The sequence below is a fragment of the Notamacropus eugenii genome, chromosome 1, assembly GCF_028372415.1.
Source record: "Notamacropus eugenii isolate mMacEug1 chromosome 1, mMacEug1.pri_v2, whole genome shotgun sequence".
Taxonomy (NCBI): domain Eukaryota; kingdom Metazoa; phylum Chordata; class Mammalia; order Diprotodontia; family Macropodidae; genus Notamacropus; species Notamacropus eugenii.
In genome coordinates this window covers 666248539-666269660 of record NC_092872.1, presented here as the reverse complement: position 1 = coordinate 666269660, position 21122 = coordinate 666248539, and the positions used below count along the sequence as shown (strand labels likewise).

Sequence of the window (21122 nt, the reverse complement as noted above, 5' to 3'; positions counted from 1 at the left end):
TATCTTTTATCCATAAACCCAAATGAAACCTACCCAAAGGCAGCTACAAATGAATGTCAGCAATGCTTTGTTTACCTTATTTATTTATTCAGGATCATCAAGGAGCACGAAAGTAAATTTTTCAGATGACTGTTTAGTTTCTTCTCTTTCTAAAATGTATGAAATCCTGCCCTACTACTTATATAAACCGGAGCAGCTAGGTGGCCCAGCGGATAGAGCACAGAGGATAGGCCTAGAATCATGAAGAATCACCTTCCTGAGTTCCTATCTGGCCTCAGACACTGACTAGCTGTGTGACCCTGGGAAAGTCATTTAATCCTGCTTGCCTCAGTTTCCTCATCTGTAAAATGAGCTGGAGAAGGAAATGGCAAACCACTTTATTATCTGTCAAGAAAACCCCAAATGGGGTCACAGAGTCAGACATGACTGAACACCAGCACCAACACAAATCAGAAATACTGTAACGTGCTCAGGAGCTGAGATGTGAAAAGCTGTTTGCTCATCTCCTGCTTGCCTCTACACCCTAAAAGCCTACATTTTCTAGGTCCCCATGTCTACTTTATAGGGTGTTAGGTCTGTTCATAGGGTGCTTGGGAGGAGAAGCAGACAGAACACTGGACCTGAAGCCTGGAAGGTTAAAGTCCTAACGCTGTTATGGGGCAGACAACATGCAAACAATTATGTGCAAACACAATAGATACAGCGCAAATGATAAGTATTGTTAGAGGGAAGGCAAGAGCAACAGGGAGGAAGGAGAAAGACCTGATGATATTATGTTCAATATTCTGTTTAAGAAGGCAGGGAATTATCTCATGCATTTTAGGAAGGGAAGACACGAAAGAGTTATCTGAAAATTTGACTTACATGGACTACTTCCTCCCTGATGATGCAGTCAAATATGACAGTGCCAACATTTATCTGTAGCTGCCTTTAAGTAGATTTCATATGGGTCTATGGCCTCAATCACTTGCTAGCTGTGTGACCCTGGGCAAGTAACTTAATCTGTCTGCCTCAGTTTCCTCAGTTGTAAAACGAGGATAATAATAGCACCTACCTCCCAGGGTCTTTGTGAATGAGATAATGTTTGTAAAGTCCTTAGTTAGCATGGTGCCTGGCACATGGTAGACTTAATAAATACTTCCTTTGTGCCCTTTCCCCCTCATTCATAATTGAGCTTTCTTTCAGAAAACTGGACTTTCTTACCTGTGTTAATGTTAGTGGAAGTCTGAAGAATGTTTACCATGTAACTGAGGCTTTCAGGACTGCATTTCAATAGCTTTGGCAAATAATAATCAATTATGTAAGCCGTCTGTTCCAGGCTCCCTTCACGCAGTATGAGGAGGAGAGGAGAAACCCATGTCTCATGCCACTGATCAATCCAAGGGCTACAAAGAGACTGGGATTTCAAACGATTCTTGTGATTCTTAAACATGGCTTCTAGGAGGTCACTTGCATAAGAGGCCAGGGACTGATCACCCATCACCTCCAGGATCTGAGAAGGGATCATTTTATTCACTGCTAAAATATTTTCAATCCCTACACAGTCTACCAGGCAGCTGAGACAGGTGTATTTTCCCTTAACATGCCATTCCAACCTTAATAGGCTCTCTATAAGTCCCAAGAAGAAAGGGTCAGAGACACAGGCAGACCCTTCCACGGTGCACTGGTGTATCTGAAGGAGATTTTTAAAGATTGTTTTTGTCTGATGTCTCACAGCATCCAAGGGATGTTCCCAGTGGGTATAGACATACTCCAGAAGTCTTCCAACTGTGTCAGAATTCCCATTCAGATTGCTCTTTAGATTCAAAGAACTTGATTCAAAGATATCCAAGGCTGAATGGGTCCACATCACCAAAATTCTAGACAGAAACATTTCCAAGCTTGATTCCTTGAGCCTAAAGGAAAATTAATGATAAAAGTTTGCTGTTAAATAACCCCATATTTCTACTATGACTTTATGATGATTTAGAATGATAAACTACAAAAGAAAAAAATACAATGAGACCAGAGTACAAAATTGTTACTAAATTACTAAAATTATTATTATGGATGGCACATGGGAAAAACAATCTAAATAAGCCCCAAAGAGATTTCCTTTTTTAATACATAAAACTTTCATCACTTTTAAAATTTTGTTGCTGTTTAGTTGCTTCAGCCACGTCTGACTCTCTGCAACCCCATTTGGAGGTTTCTTGGTAGAGATACTAGAGTGCTTTGCCATTTCCTTTCTCTAGCTCATCTGATAGATAAGGAAACTGATGCAAACAGGATTAAGTGACTTGCCTCTTAATGGCACCAGTCACACAGCTGGTAAGTGTTAAACTCAGGAAGATGAGTCTTCCTGATTCGAAGCCCAGTGCTCTATTCAGTGCACCATCTAGCTGCCCTACTTTTACAATTAATTTTTTATGATTTTAAATATTCTTTCTGATACAAAAATCTACAATTTGTTCTGGAGGATAATCATATACTCCCAAAACAGAACTAGAAGGTAAAGTTAAAAATAAGTACTGGACTATCACATTTTCATATCTCTACGATGGTTGATGACAAACTGAATCTTCAGCCTGTCATTTTAAGCATGCCATCACTTTCCACTTAAAAGGTAACAATGCCTGGAAATGAAAGAGCTCTGTGAATTGCGTTGCCAAGATTGCCTCATTAAAAACAAAGGCTATATAAAATTCTCACTCTAGAAACAGAAAATATAATTTTACAGTAAAAAACATAACAAGTGTGGCCTAAATGTTTAAATGATTTTAGATATTTTAATCAGAGACTCTTGTGGCTCAGGAACTCTCAAGAAGAAATGGAACAAAGGATGTCATCAAAGAAACAGGTGTGTGAAAAAGGATAGCCACATTGACAAAACAGTGTCATCAGGAGAAGGCAAGAAAGGATCTTAGAAGGCTGGGGAGACCCAGACACCTTCTGTGGTTAATTTATGAGAAGACACAGAACAGTCATGAGAGAGGCATGGATGGGTTGCTACCTGCATCGTTGGTGGGAATATTCCCAACAATGAAAAAGCAGCTCCACTTGTGTATCTGTGTCACCAAAAACTTGCATCAAATGGTCCCATTTGCCTTAATTTCATACTATGGCAATCCTTACACAGACACCTAAAGACATTATTAAATCAATTTGTTCAGCTTTCATTTTCTAACTATTTCCAATCATGACCAAGCCATTCTTACAATCGAAGATGGTACAGAGCAGAAAATGAACTCACTGCAAACTCAGGTGGAACAAAACACTGGCAATATCCAAAAGGAGTTTCTCTCCACTCTGGCCCATGCTCCCATTCTTCCAGTCTAACATAGCCAAAGCTCCCTGACACAGGAAGAGGAGGGCTGGCCCAGGGATGTCCTCCACACACAGGCTTCCACAGCTGCTCATGAACCACTCGGGTACCCCAGAACTTCCCAATGAATGAAGAATCAAGTGGTTCACCTGGAAAAAATTAAATTAACACACAAGTCACCAAAAGATTCTTTCCAAAAAAAGTCACCAAAACAGTAAGTCCAAATTATATCTGCCCTGACATTTTTGCCTAAAAGCAATCAAGAAAGAATATAGCAGAATATAAATTAGTAGTAGTTGCAGTAAAGACAACATTAAGGGCTTTTCCTTTTTCAAATGTTAAGCTTCTAGAGGGCAGGGGCCATGCTGGTTTTCCAATACATGTCAGCACGGTGCCATCTGCAGGCAGGTGTACAACAATGCTCTGAAGAAACAATAGAAGAAAGAAGCTGAATTCTGAAACTTCACTCAACTTGTGAGAACTAATAAAAATGATCCTTGAAATAATATCTGGCGCACAGGCAAAGTCAAAGGCACAATCGGGATGTCTATGTGCGTGAGGCAGACACAGAAACAGCTGCACTGGGAGGAACAGTGGCAGGCACTGGGTGAGATGGCTAGTGACGGATTGGACTGACTTAGACCTATAGTTAGATTAGAAAGATGACCATTTAGCTCTCCACTTCACTCTGTCTGCAAGCACACAATCTACATGAAATTAAAAATAACTTGATGGAAACAAGCCCGTCAATTGGGGAGTGGCTAAACAAGTTGTGGTATAGGAATGTAACGGCATACTGTTGTTCCAGAAGAAATGATGAGAAGGTGGACTTCAGAAAAACCTGGAAAGACCTAGATGAACTGATGCTGAGTGAAGTGAGCAGAACCAGGAGAACATTGTACACTCTAACAGCAACACTGGACTAACTTTGACAGACTCATCTCAGCTAAGCAAGGCAAGGATCTAAGACAAGTCCAAAAGACTCATGATGGAAAATGCTATCCATATCCAGAAAAAGAACTATGGAATCTGAATTCTTCTTTCTTCTGGTTTCTCTCATTGGTTTAATTCTTCTTTACAACATGACTAATGTGAAAATACGTTTAATATGAATATATATATATAGTCTATATCAGATTGCACGCCATCGTGGGGCGGGTGAAGAAAATTTAGAACTCAAAATCTTATAGAAGGGAATATTGAAAACTAAAAATAAATCAATATGTTTTAAAAATAATTTGATTACATTTATCTAAATGGCATTTTAAAAATTATCACACAAGTCCTTTTATTGACCTCAAAAAAACTGAACAATACCATAGACTAAAGTATGTCTGTGTAATCTGAAATAATGCTACAATTTAAAATTACAGTAACAACTGATAGATTATCGTATGTGTGAATCCAACGATGACTGAAACATCTGTTTAACAGCAGATTATATATTGAGATTATAAATAGAAATGATTGTATGTTGAAATTGATTACATACTGAAATCTATTTAAATGCAACTTACATTATTCATAATGTGGATTTACACAATTCTGAATGAGTGCTTTCTAACAAAAAAAAAGATCAGAATCCCAGACACACCACAGCAACAACTAGAAGCGTCAGTAGGGTACTCCCAATGTGGGTACTCCCAATGTGTAAGCTTCCTCCATGATTTAATACATAAGTTTTACGTGACTGAAGCACATATGTGTTGAGAGACTTACCCAGAGGCACACTGCTAAGAAGTATCAGAACAGGATTTGAAGCCAAACTTTTCTGATTCCAAGCCTAGCATTCTACTTCCTATCCCATGCCACTTTTAAAAATATACTACATGGAAAATACCAAAAGCACTAATGAAGCAGGCCAAACTCTTTTGGGTGATTACAGGTCTCATTTTAGAAGCTCCACAATATTGCAGGGCTTGAGAAAATCAGCACATCATTGGCACACAGGAGCATTTGGGGCCCCCACCATTTATAAGGGTCTCCCTTCATGCATTTGTTCTGCACATCCTCCATGTCAGTGATAAAGACCTTGCAGACCATACATGCCTTTGTTTTTTTGCCTCCCTTGATACCAATAATCAGAGGGTCTTTAAATAGTTTTCTTTTTATTTCAAAGAATCTTGTATGACTAACATACGTATGCAGGATACCTAATTAGAGGAAGGCCTTTAAAGCAATATTTTACTCTGCCAAATTAAATGCTTAATTCTTTTTAATCATAAACAAATAAAAACCACAGTGGGAGTCTGTAATACTCTTCTTTTGGCTGGGCTATGGTATGCAGTTGGATATAAAATGCACCATGTACCATCAATATATGTGTCTTTTAAAGACACCATGGAGGGATTTGAACGAGGCTTTAATGGAATAGAAGAGCGGGTCGAATTGCCTTTGGGAAACTGCATAATGCTTTTAATGATCCCAAACATCTCCATAAAACAAAGAGTCATCTTTTAAATATCAACATTCATAGTTTATGAAAAATGACAGTTGGAGATCCAAAGGGAAATGGAGAGGAGCACAGGGGGTATGAGCAGTCTGCAACATATTACCAATGAGGAATTTTACAGAACAGAGAGATTTATAACCAGAAAATGTGGTACCTATATCAGCAGGTTCACAGATACAGAAAAGTATCCACATAAGGTCCAAAATGAAACGTTTCCTATAAATATGACTGAAACAGTCATTTTTAAATTCAAATGCGTTCTTTTAGAAGGAAATGTTGCATCTATTAAGAGAGTCACTACAATATTTTGGAGGCAAATAAAAGACCTTATTTCAAAAACACAGTAACATATGCATTGCCTTTAACACACTTCAAAAAAACTTGAGTTATGTGGATTAGCTGTTAATATTTAGCACACAGACGTGGATAAATTACCACTATGCAGAAGAAATCTTAATTCGATATGTCCTTGTTTGTAAATGAATCTAACACCATAAGAAATGTGGGTGAATAAGAGAAACTTTAAATAACACGTAAACAAAATAATCAAATTATATCACATTTAACAATATTTAACTGGTACGACTTAAAGAAAGATCAACTCACCAAACCAGGTATCACTTCAGTTGTAGCACACAGAGTCTTAATGAGAAGAATGACGGCTAACCCGGATGTACTCTGAATGTTCTGTAAAAGGTCATCTATTTGGCAGAAAAGTACAAAGCACTTATTAAGAAATATGTCTTCTTGAACAATTCCTTAATAAACCATCAGTTTTGCCCACATGCTACACAACAAGATAGTATGAGTAAGGCATTCTGCAAATGCTGAAATCTTAGAGAAGTATCAGCCCTTATACAAAGGAACAGAACCTGCACCTGAATCTTCCAGGTAGAGAACCTGCCTTTGTGAAGGCAGCAGCACCTTCTGGGACACTCATAGAGCTGTCCACAACAGTGATGCCCTGCAGGCTGCCAACTTAGAAAACCATGAATTAACATTATCTGTGTTGTCTTGTACTTTTATTTATTTTGTTCGACATTTTCCAATTACACTTTAATGTGGTTCAGGCCAAACTCTGGCATTTTGCTGGTTTCTGGTGCCTGAGGGCTATGGGTTTGACTCCTCCAGTCTGGAGCATTGAGAGGGTAAGTGACTTGTCCAGAGTCACACAGCCAGTATGTACCAGAGGGGGCCCAGAACCCAGTTATTCCTAACTCCAAGGCTAGCTCTGCAGCCACTATGTCACAATGTCTACAAATTACCTCCACTAACCTGCTACATTTGAAAGAAAATGGCAAATATGACAAGGAACCGTGACTGCCCTCTTTAAAATAATTTATTAACCTGTTTCAACAAAGTATTAGAGATTGATTATAATTACAGTTATACTGCAAATACTGCTGTATTTACCATTCCTCAGGAACTTGGAGAAAATGCTCAGTAGGCCACACATGCTTTGCCAAATTGGAGAACTGGGGATCTTCCAAAGATCTCCCTGAGTGATGTCTTGTACTTTCTGCACTAGCGTCACAGAGACTCTAATGGCTGTCAGCAAGTCGTGCATCAACTCTGTCTGAGCAATGTGGTTTCCAGTAAACTTTCTAAAGACAGAGAAAGACAATAACATGAAAGGAAATTTAAATAAAAGTTTCACCATCCCCCACCCCTATAAGAAAAACACTCATACATTCAAAAGATGAAAAACACTTGTACCTTTTTTACCAAAATGTAATTTACCAAATTTTACCAAAAGGAAGATAATTTCCTCTAAATAAAACATTTCCTATTATCCTTTATTTTCCTTTAACCATGCACTGATTTGCTGATTTTCTACTTACTCTGTGAGTCAGACTCATTGCTTCTTTTACAAACCCCTGAAAAAATTATGTGTCCTGATAACCAACAATATCCTCACAGGGATGTGGGTCCAAGAACAAATCCTACTGTGTGGGCAGCATCACCCTTTCTATTTTCATTCAGGCAAAATCTAGTTAAATTAAATATGAATTAGACTGTGAGATCCTTGAGGGCAGGGACTGTCTTTATACTGTGTGTGTACGTATATTGGTCTGTGGCATCTTTATTTTTTAGCACCAGGGTGACTAACTCCTTACTTCTTCATTGTCTTCCAGCTATTTATCTCCTTAGCAGTGCCAACTACTGTCCCCTGCAAAAAGACAATAGGTCATTTGCCCTGATTGCCATAGCTTACCGACGCCTCGGTCCTCCATGAAATGTCTGTTTTTGAATGTTTTAGTCAGCTAATATAGGCCAAAGAGAACTGTACCGTATCAGAGAAGTCATAACTTCTGTCAGACTAAGGGCTCTACCAAATACAAATCTTCCAGACTTTTTTCCAAATTATTTACAATAATTTTTCTTCTTTACATAAAGAGGTGCTTTTTGCTGCGTCATAATCAATAGAAAGTAAAATCTATTACAAATTAAATATCTATTTAATTACAAATAAAAATACTAGGAAACAAATCACCAAGTAGTACATTTATTACCATTCTCTCTAGAATCATATAAAGATTAAATGAGATAATAATTATAAAGCACTTAGCGAGGACCTGGGATACAGTTGTTGCTGTTATATCTTCCCAGAGAGACAGAATGATCAACATGCACCAAAATACCAGATCCTGGAGCATCACCTCTCTGAGATCTTTTGTAAAAAATGTTTCACCTCTTTAGTTGGCATACATGAATGAAAGGCCAGCCAGGAGGGCTTAGCCACTTATCTGCCACTACCAATGGGCAACTGACCACCACCAGGCATTGTACCAGTGGGGTGGGACTTCCTGCTGCTTTGATATCCCAAATACCTAACACACTGCCTGCTCCACCGGGAGGTCTTAATACATGCTGATGGGATGAATAATTGTGGGAAAATGTAAGCTATACATGTATGTATGTGTATGTGTGTCTCACACACACACACACGCACAGAGAATGTATTTTACCTATTTTCTTCTGGTATTCCAACGAGAACCTTCTGTAGAAACAGAAGCACTGAAACAAAAAACATGTAATTAAAGAACACCATGACCCCAGGATAAGATTAAAAAACAGAAAAACAAACCACAAACTAAAACCTATTGACTAAAATCTCAATTTTAGTATATGAAAAATGTTATATTACACTCTACCTACATTTGCACAGCTTGGTTTTTATCTCAAAATGTGTAGCTTTTCAAGAGGGAGAAGCAAGGGGGCCCCCCAAGGGACCTATTTCCCTTCTTCCTAATCTGAAGGAAGCATGCAGTCAGCAGTGATTAATTTATTTTTTATAACTCATTTTTATATTGATTGATTTTCCTCAGCATTAGAAACTCAGTAACTGGCTCTTACCATCTTTAAACAGGTTCATGATACTTGTCCTGCCTGGAGGAAAAAAAAGACCCAACAACCAATATTAGCACAGTTTTAAATTTCCACTGTTTTATGATACCAGTTGAGAATTGTAGCCAAAGACAGCAGCAGAATACAAAAATACTGAATGCCCTCTCACCCAGGTTAAAGTTCTCCATACAGCAGGAAATGTTGTCAATCACTCTCCTGTAAGAATACAGGTTAGTAGTTCTTAGTTCTTCTTGAAGACAACAGGTGAAGCTACGTGCAGCATCAGCAAAAAAAAGTTCAGGGAGGCCATTGAGTGAACTAGAAGGAAAAAAAGGAAAGCAAAACTCTAAGAACCAAGGACCGATGAATCTGTTTAACTGGAGTCTGTGTAAGTGGCTCGACCACATTATTCCTCCTACTCAATGAACTCCACCAGCTTCCCCAGTTCTTCTAGGATGAAAGATAAAGTCCATGATTTGGCCTTTAAAGGTCGTCCCAACCTGGCCCTTTCCTGCTTTTCCAGCCTTATTACATGTCAGTCTCCTCCAGGAGCTCTATAGTGCAGCTGTATTAGCCTGGATGTGCTTTGTATGAAACACTCTATCTGCCCTCTCCAAACCTCTGCACTTGGGGATCCCAAGCCTGGAATGCTCTCTCTCCTTATCGGTACCTTTTGGAATCCCTGGTTTACTTCAATATGTAACTCAAGCACAATTTCCTACCCAAGGCCCTTTCTGGTCCCACCCTAGCTACTAATACTGTCCCTCCCCAAACTATCTTAGGTTCATTTTACATACATTTTAAATGTAGCATCTATTTATATATGTACCTGTATGCAGAATATAAGCTTCCTGTGGGTAGAAATTGTTTCCCTTTTGACTTTGTATTGCCTCACATAATAACTGGTATACAGTAGGTGCCAAATAAATGCTTATGGCCTGGAGGGAAATTATACAGAAATAGACATTTCTGTAGGCATAATCTACATGGATTTATTCATATAGTGAAACCTAGGGCATGCCCATATGAAATGTCTGTTTTTGAATGTTTTAGTCAGCTAATATAGGCCAAAGAGAACTGTACCGTATCAGAGAAGTCATAACTTCTGTCAGACTAAGGGCTCTACCAAATACAAATCTTCCAGACTTTTTTCCAAATTATTTACAATAATTTTTCTTCTTTACATAAAGAGGTGCTTTTTGCTGCGTCATAATCAATAGAAAGTAAAATCTATTACAAATTAAATATCTATTTAATTACAAATAAAAATACTAGGAAACAAATCACCAAGTAGTACATTTATTACCATTCTCTCTAGAATCATATAAAGATTAAATGAGATAATAATTATAAAGCACTTAGCGAGGACCTGGGATACAGTTGTTGCTGATGGGATGATGAGGGTCAGGACAAAGGTTAGCCCCCATCCTCAAAATGTTGCCCCTACCCAAGTATAATTGAGATCTAAAATTCTACTTTTAGAGAGCCACCCCTTAGATTTACTTTTCCTGAGATATTATTTTCATAAGACAAATAATTTCTAGGAAGTCTAAAAATTTTCTGTTGATAGTAGGAAGCCGCGTAGCATTGGGCCTGAGGAGAAGACACTGACGGAAGAAGGGAAAGGACCCAGAAGCTGCAGGGAAGTTACAACAGAAACTTCACCTATGTTCTCATTTTCCCAAGGACCAGTCCCCACAGAGTCACTTAACTGAGACGAATCACTACCACACCCAGACAGGGTTAAGAAAACTATCATTTTTAGCCCCCGTCCAATTAGCCTAAGTAGGCTTTAATCCAGATAACTAAAATGAAGCCACACTTGGGGGGTGAGGGGTAGGAACATGCAGTGATGTTGGTTAGTTGTTCCCTTCTTGATTAGAAAATGCACTCCAGCACTGATATATGCCAAGGTCCAGAGGCTCCCACCATTCTTTGGGGCCTGACAGGTGAGAGTAAATAATAAGGAGAGCCCCAGAGCCAAAGACCAGGTCTCAGGCCTCTAGCTTAACTTTCTTTGCTGACTCTGAAACATGCCTTACTCCAGGAAGAGTTTCCACAGGAAGGGTCAAAATGTGCAAAGTCTGAGCTAAGAAAGCAAACATATTCGATGGCGCTGAGACATTCACTTGGCAGAGAGTCACTAATGTTATGGGTATGTCTACTGCCCGCTGGAGGCTTCCTAGCCAAGACCCACGGAGAGCAATGCAGGAAGTGTTCTCTCAGGCAACACAGTCTTATAAACACGTGGCCATAGCTTTGAAAAGTCCCCAGAACAGACAAGGTGAATGTCAAGAGTAAGAACTTTTTTTCTCCTCCTCTAGGAGGAGAAACTGCAACTTCTGCAGGCATCCAATCAATTACAATAATATAATAAAAAGTTGTGAACATGCAGCCCCCGCAGTTACAATGGAGGTCAGAAGACAAAATAACATAAACCCAGCACCTGGAGTGGAAACAGAATTAGTAATTTAGTGCCATTTTACCTAGCCAATAAATTACCTTTAAATGTCAGATTAACTGTTCTTTTTCAGTTAGGCCATCACCATTATTAAGTCGCTTTTTTCTTACCTTGCCAGCACTTTCTTCAAAGGGTTCTTTGGGCCCACAGAAAAATAAATACGTCCTAAAACATCCAAGCAACTCTGAAACATGGGATCACAAGCCTGATTCCCATCTAGCTTCTCCAGCAAAGGCACAATCTATGAGAGAGAAAAGAAAACAAGACCAAGTGAAAAATCCAAAAATATCACCTGCGTGGGAAATAGTCTAATTTGTCATGATGAGACTCTCCCAACCACTCCAAAATAATGGTTGTTATATAGTTGCTAAATAGTTTCCCTTTCGTTAAGAGTGCTGAGTGAGACATCAGTATTGTGACAGAATACAGGATCATGGCATTATAGGACTTAGAGCTGGAAAGATGGGATCTTAGGAGACATTAAATTTTTCCCTTAAAAAAATGAGGTTTTGTTGCACCAATGAGATAACCAACACTTCTCTTAAAACAGAAATATCGAAATATATTATTGTGACAACTAAAAAGGGTTCAAGAGATATAACTTCTGGGTAATTTAATCATTTTATTCAAAGGCCAGCACATTTATTAATAAAAGGATGGTCCCTTGGCCATCTCTCTTAGACCAAAGACAGCCATGATGATGGGCTCACAGTTTATATACCCTAAGAAGAACAGGTGTTCAACGAGGGGCTAAGAGTGACATCATGTCAAAAATATCTCTGTATTCAGACCACTCTGTCTCTAAGCTGAGACAACCCTGAAGCCTAGAGTTTTCTAGACAAAAGGATCTGTCTCCACCCAACCTTGAGCAGAACACAATGGACTTCCCCACCTTAGACTATCCTTTAAAAGTCTGCACTTTTTAAACTCAAGAATTTGGAAGAAAGAGAGAGCTCTCAATCTCTCCAAGATATTGGTTATTAATAATCATTTCTCTCATCATTTAAATTCAAATGGTAAAAGTTTGTTTGGGGGCACAAATGATACTAACCTTAATATCTTAGATAACATACAATGTCATTTTTAAAAACAACATTGCAAGAAATGTTAACCCAAACTGGTTTTTCCCCTATTTAAAAAAAAAAAAAGAAGTATTTCATACACTCCAAAGGCTGAAGAAGTGGTCTAGCCATCCTCTCTCATCTATAAGTCCATCTTCAGGTGAACCCCAAATATGGCATCCATCACTTATCATTTAGGAAGTTAATGAAGCAACAACTGAAACTACCTTGGTGTTCAGAAAAGTCCCACAGGGGCTACACTGTGGGCTGATACTAAGGAGTACACAACGGCTTTAGAAGATTCTGAACCATGTTTTGATATCCCTGGATGCCAGTTAAGCCTTACCTGTTTGATACAATGGATTTGGACTAGTCCATCGGTGAGCTGTACACACCGTAACAATAGGGAAGCAAGGTTCTCCTTTTCAGCATCTGCAAATGCTAAATAATACACAAAAGATATTTTCCTATGGCTTCAACAATATATAAATTGTGTTTCTAATCTATGTTATAAAGAACTGAATATTTATAAACTAAAAATGTAGGGCTTAATCTGCATGTGAGAGAAAAAGACAGGAATACAATTTAACCCAATAATAACTCACATTTACACAGCACTTGGACATTTAGAAAACACTTTTCTTCCACGTCACTCTATGAAGTCAGTGGCACAATTATTGTTATCCACATTTTACTCATAGAGAAACTGAGGCTCAGAAGAATAAGTAACTTACCCAGAATAAGCAGACACAAACCCAAATCCTCTCTGTAAATTCAGTGCTCTTTCTATTACACCAAGAGACTTCTTTACCATTGGCTGACTCAGAAGACCCAAATTTGAAACCCCGTATAGACTCCCTACGCATACTAAGAAATGCTTACAAACTAGGACAGAAGTACATTAAACAAGCATTAAACATTAAACAGGCAGAAAAAGAAAACACTCACATCTCAATGTTTCAAGGTCCTGGTGACCAACAATCACTGCAGCAACCTGAATATCTTTTTTCTTCTTTAAAACCATTTTGGACAAATTAAAACTGTGTACACTGTAACAAATAAGAGTTGTAAAATTTATTTATTTTTAACATTAAGACCTGCTAGAGAAGTGGTTCAGAAATAATTTATTAATGACTACTAAATGTTGGATTAATTTAATCCAGCATTTCTATTAAAGTCACTCTTTCTGTTTCAACATATGGCAACACACATTTCACCTTATTTAAAATTATACATTCTAATACCTTGTTAAATTTAGAATCAAGTTCTCTACTAGTTCAAATTACCCAGCGTTTGCTGGTTTTATGGGAACCATCTTATTGAAGCCTTAATAAAGGGTTTTACAACATTTTGCAAAGTGCTAAACATACATTATCTCATTTGACTTCTACAGGAAAGATGGACATTTGAATGTATTTTTGAAGCTTTAGAAATGATACCAAAACCATTCAAAAGTAAAAACTGCAGGTGGTCTGGGGGAAGGGAGGCTGGCCCAAATCAGAGTCAAAGCTGAATGGGACTTTCAAGGTTATCTGTTTCAACCCTTTGTTTGTTAACTGAAGAAAAAGGCACAGAGGAGGCAGCTAGGTGACGCAGAGGATAGAGCACCAGCCCTGGAGTCAGGACCTGAGTTCAAATCCAGCCTCAGACACTTGACACTTACTAGCTGTGTGACCTTGGACAAGTCACTTAACCCCAACTGCCTTGTCTTCCTCCTCCAGAAAAAAAAAAGGCACTTAGAAAAGTAATTTGCCTAAGGTCATACAAGTAGGAACAGAATTGGGATTGAAACCCCAAAGTCAGCTTGGTGTTCCCAAATTGGCCCTCAATGAGGCAGCTGGGCTTTTGATTGTTCTGACAGAAGAAAGAACCAGAGGGCTGAGTGAGACATTTCGTGGGGGCTCTGAGAGGGTCTCTCCCCTCTGGGCCTGTGATGCTTTTCCCTGAGCAGTGGGTACCCCTGGCAGAAATGGTCTGCATCAAGCACAAAGTGGTCCACTAAAAGCCCCCATATCTTTGTCCAGCTGTTGAGTTTTTTAACCCAAGTATAAGACTTTACATGTACTTTTACTGGATTTCATATGCCCCAGGCCATAGCCTATCAAAATCCTCTTGGCTCCTGATAACTCCTCAGGGTGGTAGCTCCCCCCTCAGCCTACCCTCCCACCCCAGTGCTGTGTCATCCACAAATTAGATAAACATCTGTAACCTGGGTCATCTCTAGTCGTCCTGATGAATATCAGACCACTGGATCCAGATGGCTCAGGAGAAGAAGTGAGGCTGGTGACCTTGCATAGCCCTCCCTCCCTCAAATCAAAGTCAGCTGCAAGTCACGTCATCATCTTGATGTCATGGTCCTCTTCGAGAATGAAGGACAAACACCACAAGATAAACATTCCATCTATGTCCTCATCCAAAGGGATGATAAAGTGTTATACAGCAAAGAACGAAGCATAGATCCCTGGGGTACTCCACTGGAGGCTTCCTGCCTCCATCATCAGCATCGGTCCATTAATAACCACATTTTAAGTCCAGCCATTCAACAATCCATCTCCTCTACCAAAATGGCATTAAGCACTTTATCACAATCTTTACTGAAGCCTAAGTAAATTCTATCCACAACATTCCCCTCACCAACTAATGTATTCCTCCTGACAAAAAAGGAAAGGAACTTGGTCTGACATAGCTTTTTTAAATCATCACTTCCATTTTTAGATGTTCACCAACTTTCTCTTTAATGATCAGAATTTTTCCAGGAACAGAAGTCAAGGTCAATGGCCTATAGTTTGTAGACTCTTCTCTCTTCCCTTTTTTGAAAATCAGGACCACATTCACCCTTCACCAGTCCCATGCTTCCTCTCCCCTTTTTCTATGGTCTTTCAAATATCACTGAAAGTCACTTAGCAATCACATGTGCCAATTCTTTCAGTAGCCAAGGGTATGGTCCATGAGAGCCAAGTGATTCAAAGTCATAAGGGACAATTAGGTACTTTCCATCTCCTTGTTTACGATCATTTGTGAGTTATCAGCTGCTTATTAGTCACTTTTTCAGTCTCTGCTGTGGTCATTCTCCATTGCAGAAAAAACTTATAGAGTTAAGACTAGAGCAGCTCAGCCCTCTCTCTCTTTGTTATTAGTTACCATCACTTCAGTCACACCAAAAGAGTCTTAATCCTTTCCCTGAGCCTTCTTTTACTCCAAACAGAACTTTTAAAAATTGTCTTTAAAAATAAAGTGTTTGCTCTTCTTAGGTCCCTCACCAGCCTCAGCTCAGTCTGAGCGTTATCATTCCTGACACTATGCCATGCTCTTGTATTCATCCTCTGTTACCTGCCCTCGCTTCCACCTAATACCAGGCCAGACCTGACTTGCACTGGTAGCCCAGGTTTGAGAATGAACAAAACAAGGCACTCAGAGAATATATGACAGTTAACATAGGGCAGTTAATTGGGCCTGGAAGTGAATGGATATTCAGCAAGGATGTAGTCGGACTTAGCTCTGTCCATGCTGGTCCATAGCCCAAGAAAGGAGCAAGTGACTTTTCACGGCCTGGCTTCTTTTGTATTCAATCCCCTCAGCAGAGCAGGATTCCAAGGCTTTAGTCCTCTGAGCCAATTTAGTACTGAGGACTGTTGCAATGTCTTTTAAAAGACTAACTAAAAGAAAAACTAAGCTAACCTATGCTGAGGAGAGCCTTAGGATAATGCTGCTACCACATACTTCTTTACTCTATTTTTTAAATCTAAGTTGCACATTATTGCTGTTCAATCATTTCAGTCATGTCCGACTGTTCATAACCCCATTTGGGGATTTCTTGGCAAACATACTGGAGTGGGTCACTATTTCCCTCTCCAGCTCATTTTACAGATGAGGAACTGAAGCAGACAGAGTTAAGTGACCTGCCCAGGGTCACACAGTCTGTAAGTAACTGAGATCACATTTGAACTCAGGAAGATGAGTGTTCCTGACTTCAGGTCCGGCACTCTATCCCACGTGCCAACTAGCTGCCCCTTAAGTTGCATACATAGCCTGAATATTAAAGATCACATAAAAAGAAAATCAGAAGAGAGCCAGGTCATGTATTTTTCACAATTACACCTAGAAGTGATTTTGTTACCAAACAAAGGATAGGGACAATTATGAAAGATAAAATAGATAACTTCAATCACATGAAATAAAAAGCCTTAGCATAAACAAAATTAATGAAATTAGGATAAGAAAGGACACTAACAACTGGGGGAAAACTTTACATCAAATATCCTTGATAAGAGCCTAAAATCCAAGACACATTAGTAATTAACCTATGTAAGATTAAAAGTCATTCCCCAATAGATAAATGGTCAAAGAATATGAATAGACAATTCTAAAAATAATTTCAAACTATTAAGAATCATATGAAAGAATGCTCCAAACTGCTTATAAGAGAGATGCAAATTCCCCAAAATTTTGAGGGCTCATCTAACACCCCACAAACTGACAAAATGGAAGTCAATGTTGGAAGTAAAGATGGGTATACACTGTTAGTGAAGCTGAGAACTGGTCCAGCATTCTGGAAAGCAATTTGGAATTTGCAAAGAAAGTGAATGAAATGTTTGATACAGAGATTTCACTGGTAGGGGAAGGAAGGAAGGAAGGAAGGAAGGAAGGAAGGAAGGAAGGAAGGAAGGAAGGAAGGAAGGAAGGAAGGAAGGAAGGAAGGAAGGAGGAAGGAAGGAAGGAAGGAAGGAAGGAAGGAAGGAAGGAAGGAAGGAAGGAAGGAAGGAAGGAATCCATCTGCCCCAAAATATTTATGGAAACACTTTTTGCCACAGCAAAGAACTAAAATATATATCCATCAACAGGGGAATGGCTAAACAAGTTGTAGCACATTAATGTAATGGAAAATTACTATATTCTAAGAAACAATGAATATGATGGATATAGAGAAGCATGAGAAAACTTATATGCAAAAATGCCCGTTGAAATGAGCAGAATCAGGTAGACAGACAATTCATTCAATGAGAATAATAAAGAAAATGAAAAGACCTGAAGGCTGTGAATTTATAATGACCCAGCCTAGACCCAAAGAAGAGATAGGAGAAGGTGCATATAAATCACTACGTATAATATCAGACTTTTTTGATATATTGACTAGTTTCATTAAACTGCTTTTCTTTCCTTTTTTCTTTGTTATAAAGGATGGCTCTCTAGGAGAGAAAAGGAAATGTAGATGATATAAAAAAAAATCAATAATATTTTTAAATTTAAATTGATTCCCTGTGCTTACACACCAGTCTTTTCAAATAAATCTAATTTTTCCTCTTCATTGCAGCTATTTTTGTTTGTGTCTTCAGAATTTCTTTCTCAAGTACCTACTATCCCTCTTGTTCTGACTTCCTCTAAGACATTTTACTCAGTAAGATCCTATCTGTTCTTCCTGTGAACCCTTTCATATCTGCTTTCCCAAAATCTGGGCTATGTGTGAGACCATGCCCAGGTTTCCTCTTTTTCCTCTATCATAGACTATGGAGTAGTCACTTCACATGCAACCAGCTCCTCCTTATTAGTGAGAATAAGATTCAGAACACAATTTCCCCTCATTGGTTCCCCTACCTTTTCAAGACACTTCTGGAAAAGAGGAAGCTCTTGTAGTTTCTTGGATGAATGAAATTCCCCATCCCTACAATATTATGCCTCTGTTCCACATTTGTGATCCGTTTCTCAAACTCCTGATTTAGTTCCTTATTTCATCCAGGTGGTTTGAATTATAATCAAAAGGCAAAAATCACTCAGTTTCTCCCTCCACTGATCACAGCCCAAATAGTCCACCAATAAGCATCTATGTGCCAGGCACTATGCTAAGAGTTGGGGATACAAAAAATGGTAAAAGTTAGTCCCTGAACTCAAGGAGCTCACAATCTAATGAGACAGGCAACATGCAAACACAAATACAGTTGAACAAGCTGTGTGTAGGGTTAAAAAGGAAATAATCAACAGGAGGAGGGCATGAGAGGGAATGGGAAAGAATTCCTGTAGAAAACAGGATTTTAGCTGGGGCTTGAGAAAAGCCAGTGAAGCCTAAAAGTGAGAGATGATGAGGGAGAGCATTCCAGGCATGGGGGTCAGTCAAGGGAATGGCCTTCCCTTCTCTGTGTCAGAAATTCCCTCACAAGTACACTTAATACACAAAACTATCCCCACTTTTTTTCCCTTTTCCTTCCTTTCCTTTGCCATCGCCTGTCCTCTCCCAAAACCTTAAACCTACTATGCTCTCAAACTGGGACTCCAAGGGGCCTCCGCCAAGTGCTCCTAGACACCCCTAACTTTAGAGTAATTATCAGTAGTAACTCTTGCTGTTTTCCACCCAGCCTGATGCCTTTGTTTTTCTTGACCTCATTAAAGGGGCCATGCACTGGTTACTTCTTAAACAGGCCTATTCAATGAATGGGTATTGCCTCACCTAAAGTATCTGCAAAGACCTTGGCCTAAAGGCCCCAAGGTGTCCCAGTGCATCCTGGGACATCTCCAGTCATCCTGAGGAATATTGGGTCATTGGATTCAGATGACTCTGGAGGAGAAATGAGGCTGGTGACCTGCACAGCCCTCCCTCACTCAAAACAAAGTCAAGTGCAAGTCATGTCATCATTTCTCTGATGGCATGGTCTTCTACGGCAACCAAGGATGAACACAATCCCCACTTTTCCCTGCTGGGTAGCTCACTGAATAGAACATTGAGCCTGGAGTCAAGAAAATGTGAGTTCAAATTCCACCTCAGACACTTATTAGTTGTGTGACCCTGGGCAGTTTCCTCCTAATTGATCCCCCTACCTCAAGTCTCCCACCCTTGAATGTATCTTACAAAAGGCTGCCAAAGTGATTTTCCTAAAGAACAGGTTCTATTATGTCAATCCCCTATTCAGTTAACAGCAATCAATACCCTCACATTGCCTAAGGAATCTATATAAACTCCTATTGTGACTCCAGGAATTATCTAAGAGTAATATAAAGCTTTTGACAGCTTAAAAATCCATCAGGTACTTCAACTTGTATTTCCTAAGGACTTACAATCGGGCCAAGCACTATATTAAGGGCTGATGAAAAGAAAGGCAAAAAATGAGATCCTTGATGGAAGAAAATATATATTATCTAGTGGGGAAGACAACATGGAAATAATTGTGTAAATACAAGATGTACCTAGTATAAATGGAAAGTAATCTCGAGAGAGGAAGACATAGGCTGGTGACAGGCCCAGGAGGATCTCCAGCTGAAAGATAGAAATTGAGTTGAATCCTAAAGGAAGCCAGGGAGGTAAAAAAAAGTGGAAGTGCGGAGAGAGAGTATTCCAGGCATGAAGGACAAAGAGCCAGCACAAAGGGAGATGTAATACTTCCTATATGCCAGGATCTGCTGGATCATAGAGGGATGTAAGAAGACTGGAAATGGTAGCAAGCTGCAGGTGCTGGGACGTGCTTTAAACCCCACCAGTCACAGGGAGCCTCTGGAGTCCAGTAAGCAGTGGGAGGGTAGTGGGGTCAGCCCTCTCCTGGTTTTCAAAAGGGCAGCTAGGTGACTGAAGAGGGCTGGGCTTGGACATCTTCCTGAGTTCAAATCCAGCCTCCCACGTTCATCAGCTGGGGGTCGGTCACTTAGCTCTGTTCGCCTCAGTTTCCTCCACTGTAAAATGAGCTGGAGAAGAAAATGGCAAATCTACGCCAGTATCTTTGCCAAGAAAATCCCAAACTGTGTCATGAAAGGTTGGTCAGGGCTGAACAACTAATGTTTTTCAGAAGATGATCCCTATACACATGGCTCAGGACTGAACGTCTAACAGAAGTGTGCACCGAGCTCCTGCCATGGAGACCGCACTGTATGATGCACACGGGATTCCCCTCTCCTGGAGCGAAAGGACCTGTCTCTCCGCACCCCAGGGGTCCCACGTGCATCCTCTCAGCAGCCTGCAGCCGAGAAAGGCTCGGAAACACGTGGCTGGGAGGGTACAGGGTCTCCCAGGAAACCAGAGAGCCCGGAAGTCACGCGCCCGCCCCGTTCTCGCGATGCTACGATACAGGACTTGGCAAGCACGCTTCACGCCGCGATCCCCAGTTACCCGGCGGAGGAGCGCTTCGGCGGGACGGGAGGGCGCCAGGTGGGGATGGCGTCCAACGCCAGCGTACCTCGTGGTCCTGGGCGTCCGTGTGAAGAGGCGCGGCTGTCTCGACGGGGCCCACGCGTTTGCCGCCCACCGTGGAGGGGTCTCGAGCCGGTCCCCCTGCGTGCGTGGAGGCGTCAGGCCGCCGGGGTCCGGGAGGAGGGAGGTGGATTCGCCGTCAGGCCTGACTGGCGGAGGGAACAGCCAATCAGGAGTTAGGAATCGCCGCTGAACGTCGCGAGGAGGCGGGCCCTCCGGCGTAGTTCGTTGGGGACACCAAATTTAAAGGGGGTGGGGAAGGGTGCTCCGGGAGGCCGTGACCCTGGGCCCCCGCCACGCCGCGCCGGGCCGGGGCTGCCCTTGCGTTC

General features: G+C 40.3%; 1 protein-coding gene across 3 annotated transcripts in view; it reads right to left on the bottom strand.

The window, feature by feature from the left end:
- The window catches only part of THADA (THADA armadillo repeat containing), a 433436-nt gene extending 412553 nt beyond the window's left edge, over positions 1–20883 (bottom strand). The window contains exons 1-12 of one of the 3 annotated variants that reach the window (XM_072635749.1): positions 19800–19887; positions 18219–18463; positions 13575–13675; positions 12973–13067; positions 11676–11806; positions 9274–9422; positions 9114–9146; positions 8726–8774; positions 7170–7360; positions 6363–6457; positions 3233–3453; positions 1204–1895 (exon numbers count right to left, since the gene is read on the bottom strand). In XM_072635749.1, coding sequence (XP_072491850.1) covers positions 1204–1895; positions 3233–3453; positions 6363–6457; positions 7170–7360; positions 8726–8774; positions 9114–9146; positions 9274–9422; positions 11676–11806; positions 12973–13067; positions 13575–13675; positions 18219–18283 — 1822 coding nt within the window. In that variant the 5' untranslated portion in view covers positions 18284–18463; positions 19800–19887. Of the gene's footprint in view, positions 1–1203; positions 1896–3232; positions 3454–6362; positions 6458–7169; positions 7361–8725; positions 8775–9113; positions 9147–9273; positions 9423–11675; positions 11807–12972; positions 13068–13574; positions 13676–18218; positions 19004–19799; positions 19888–20779 lie in introns of those variants that run through there. The other 2 variants (XM_072635750.1, XM_072635751.1) reach the window with 2 other exon arrangements.
- Between the last annotated feature and the right edge of the window lie 239 nt (positions 20884–21122).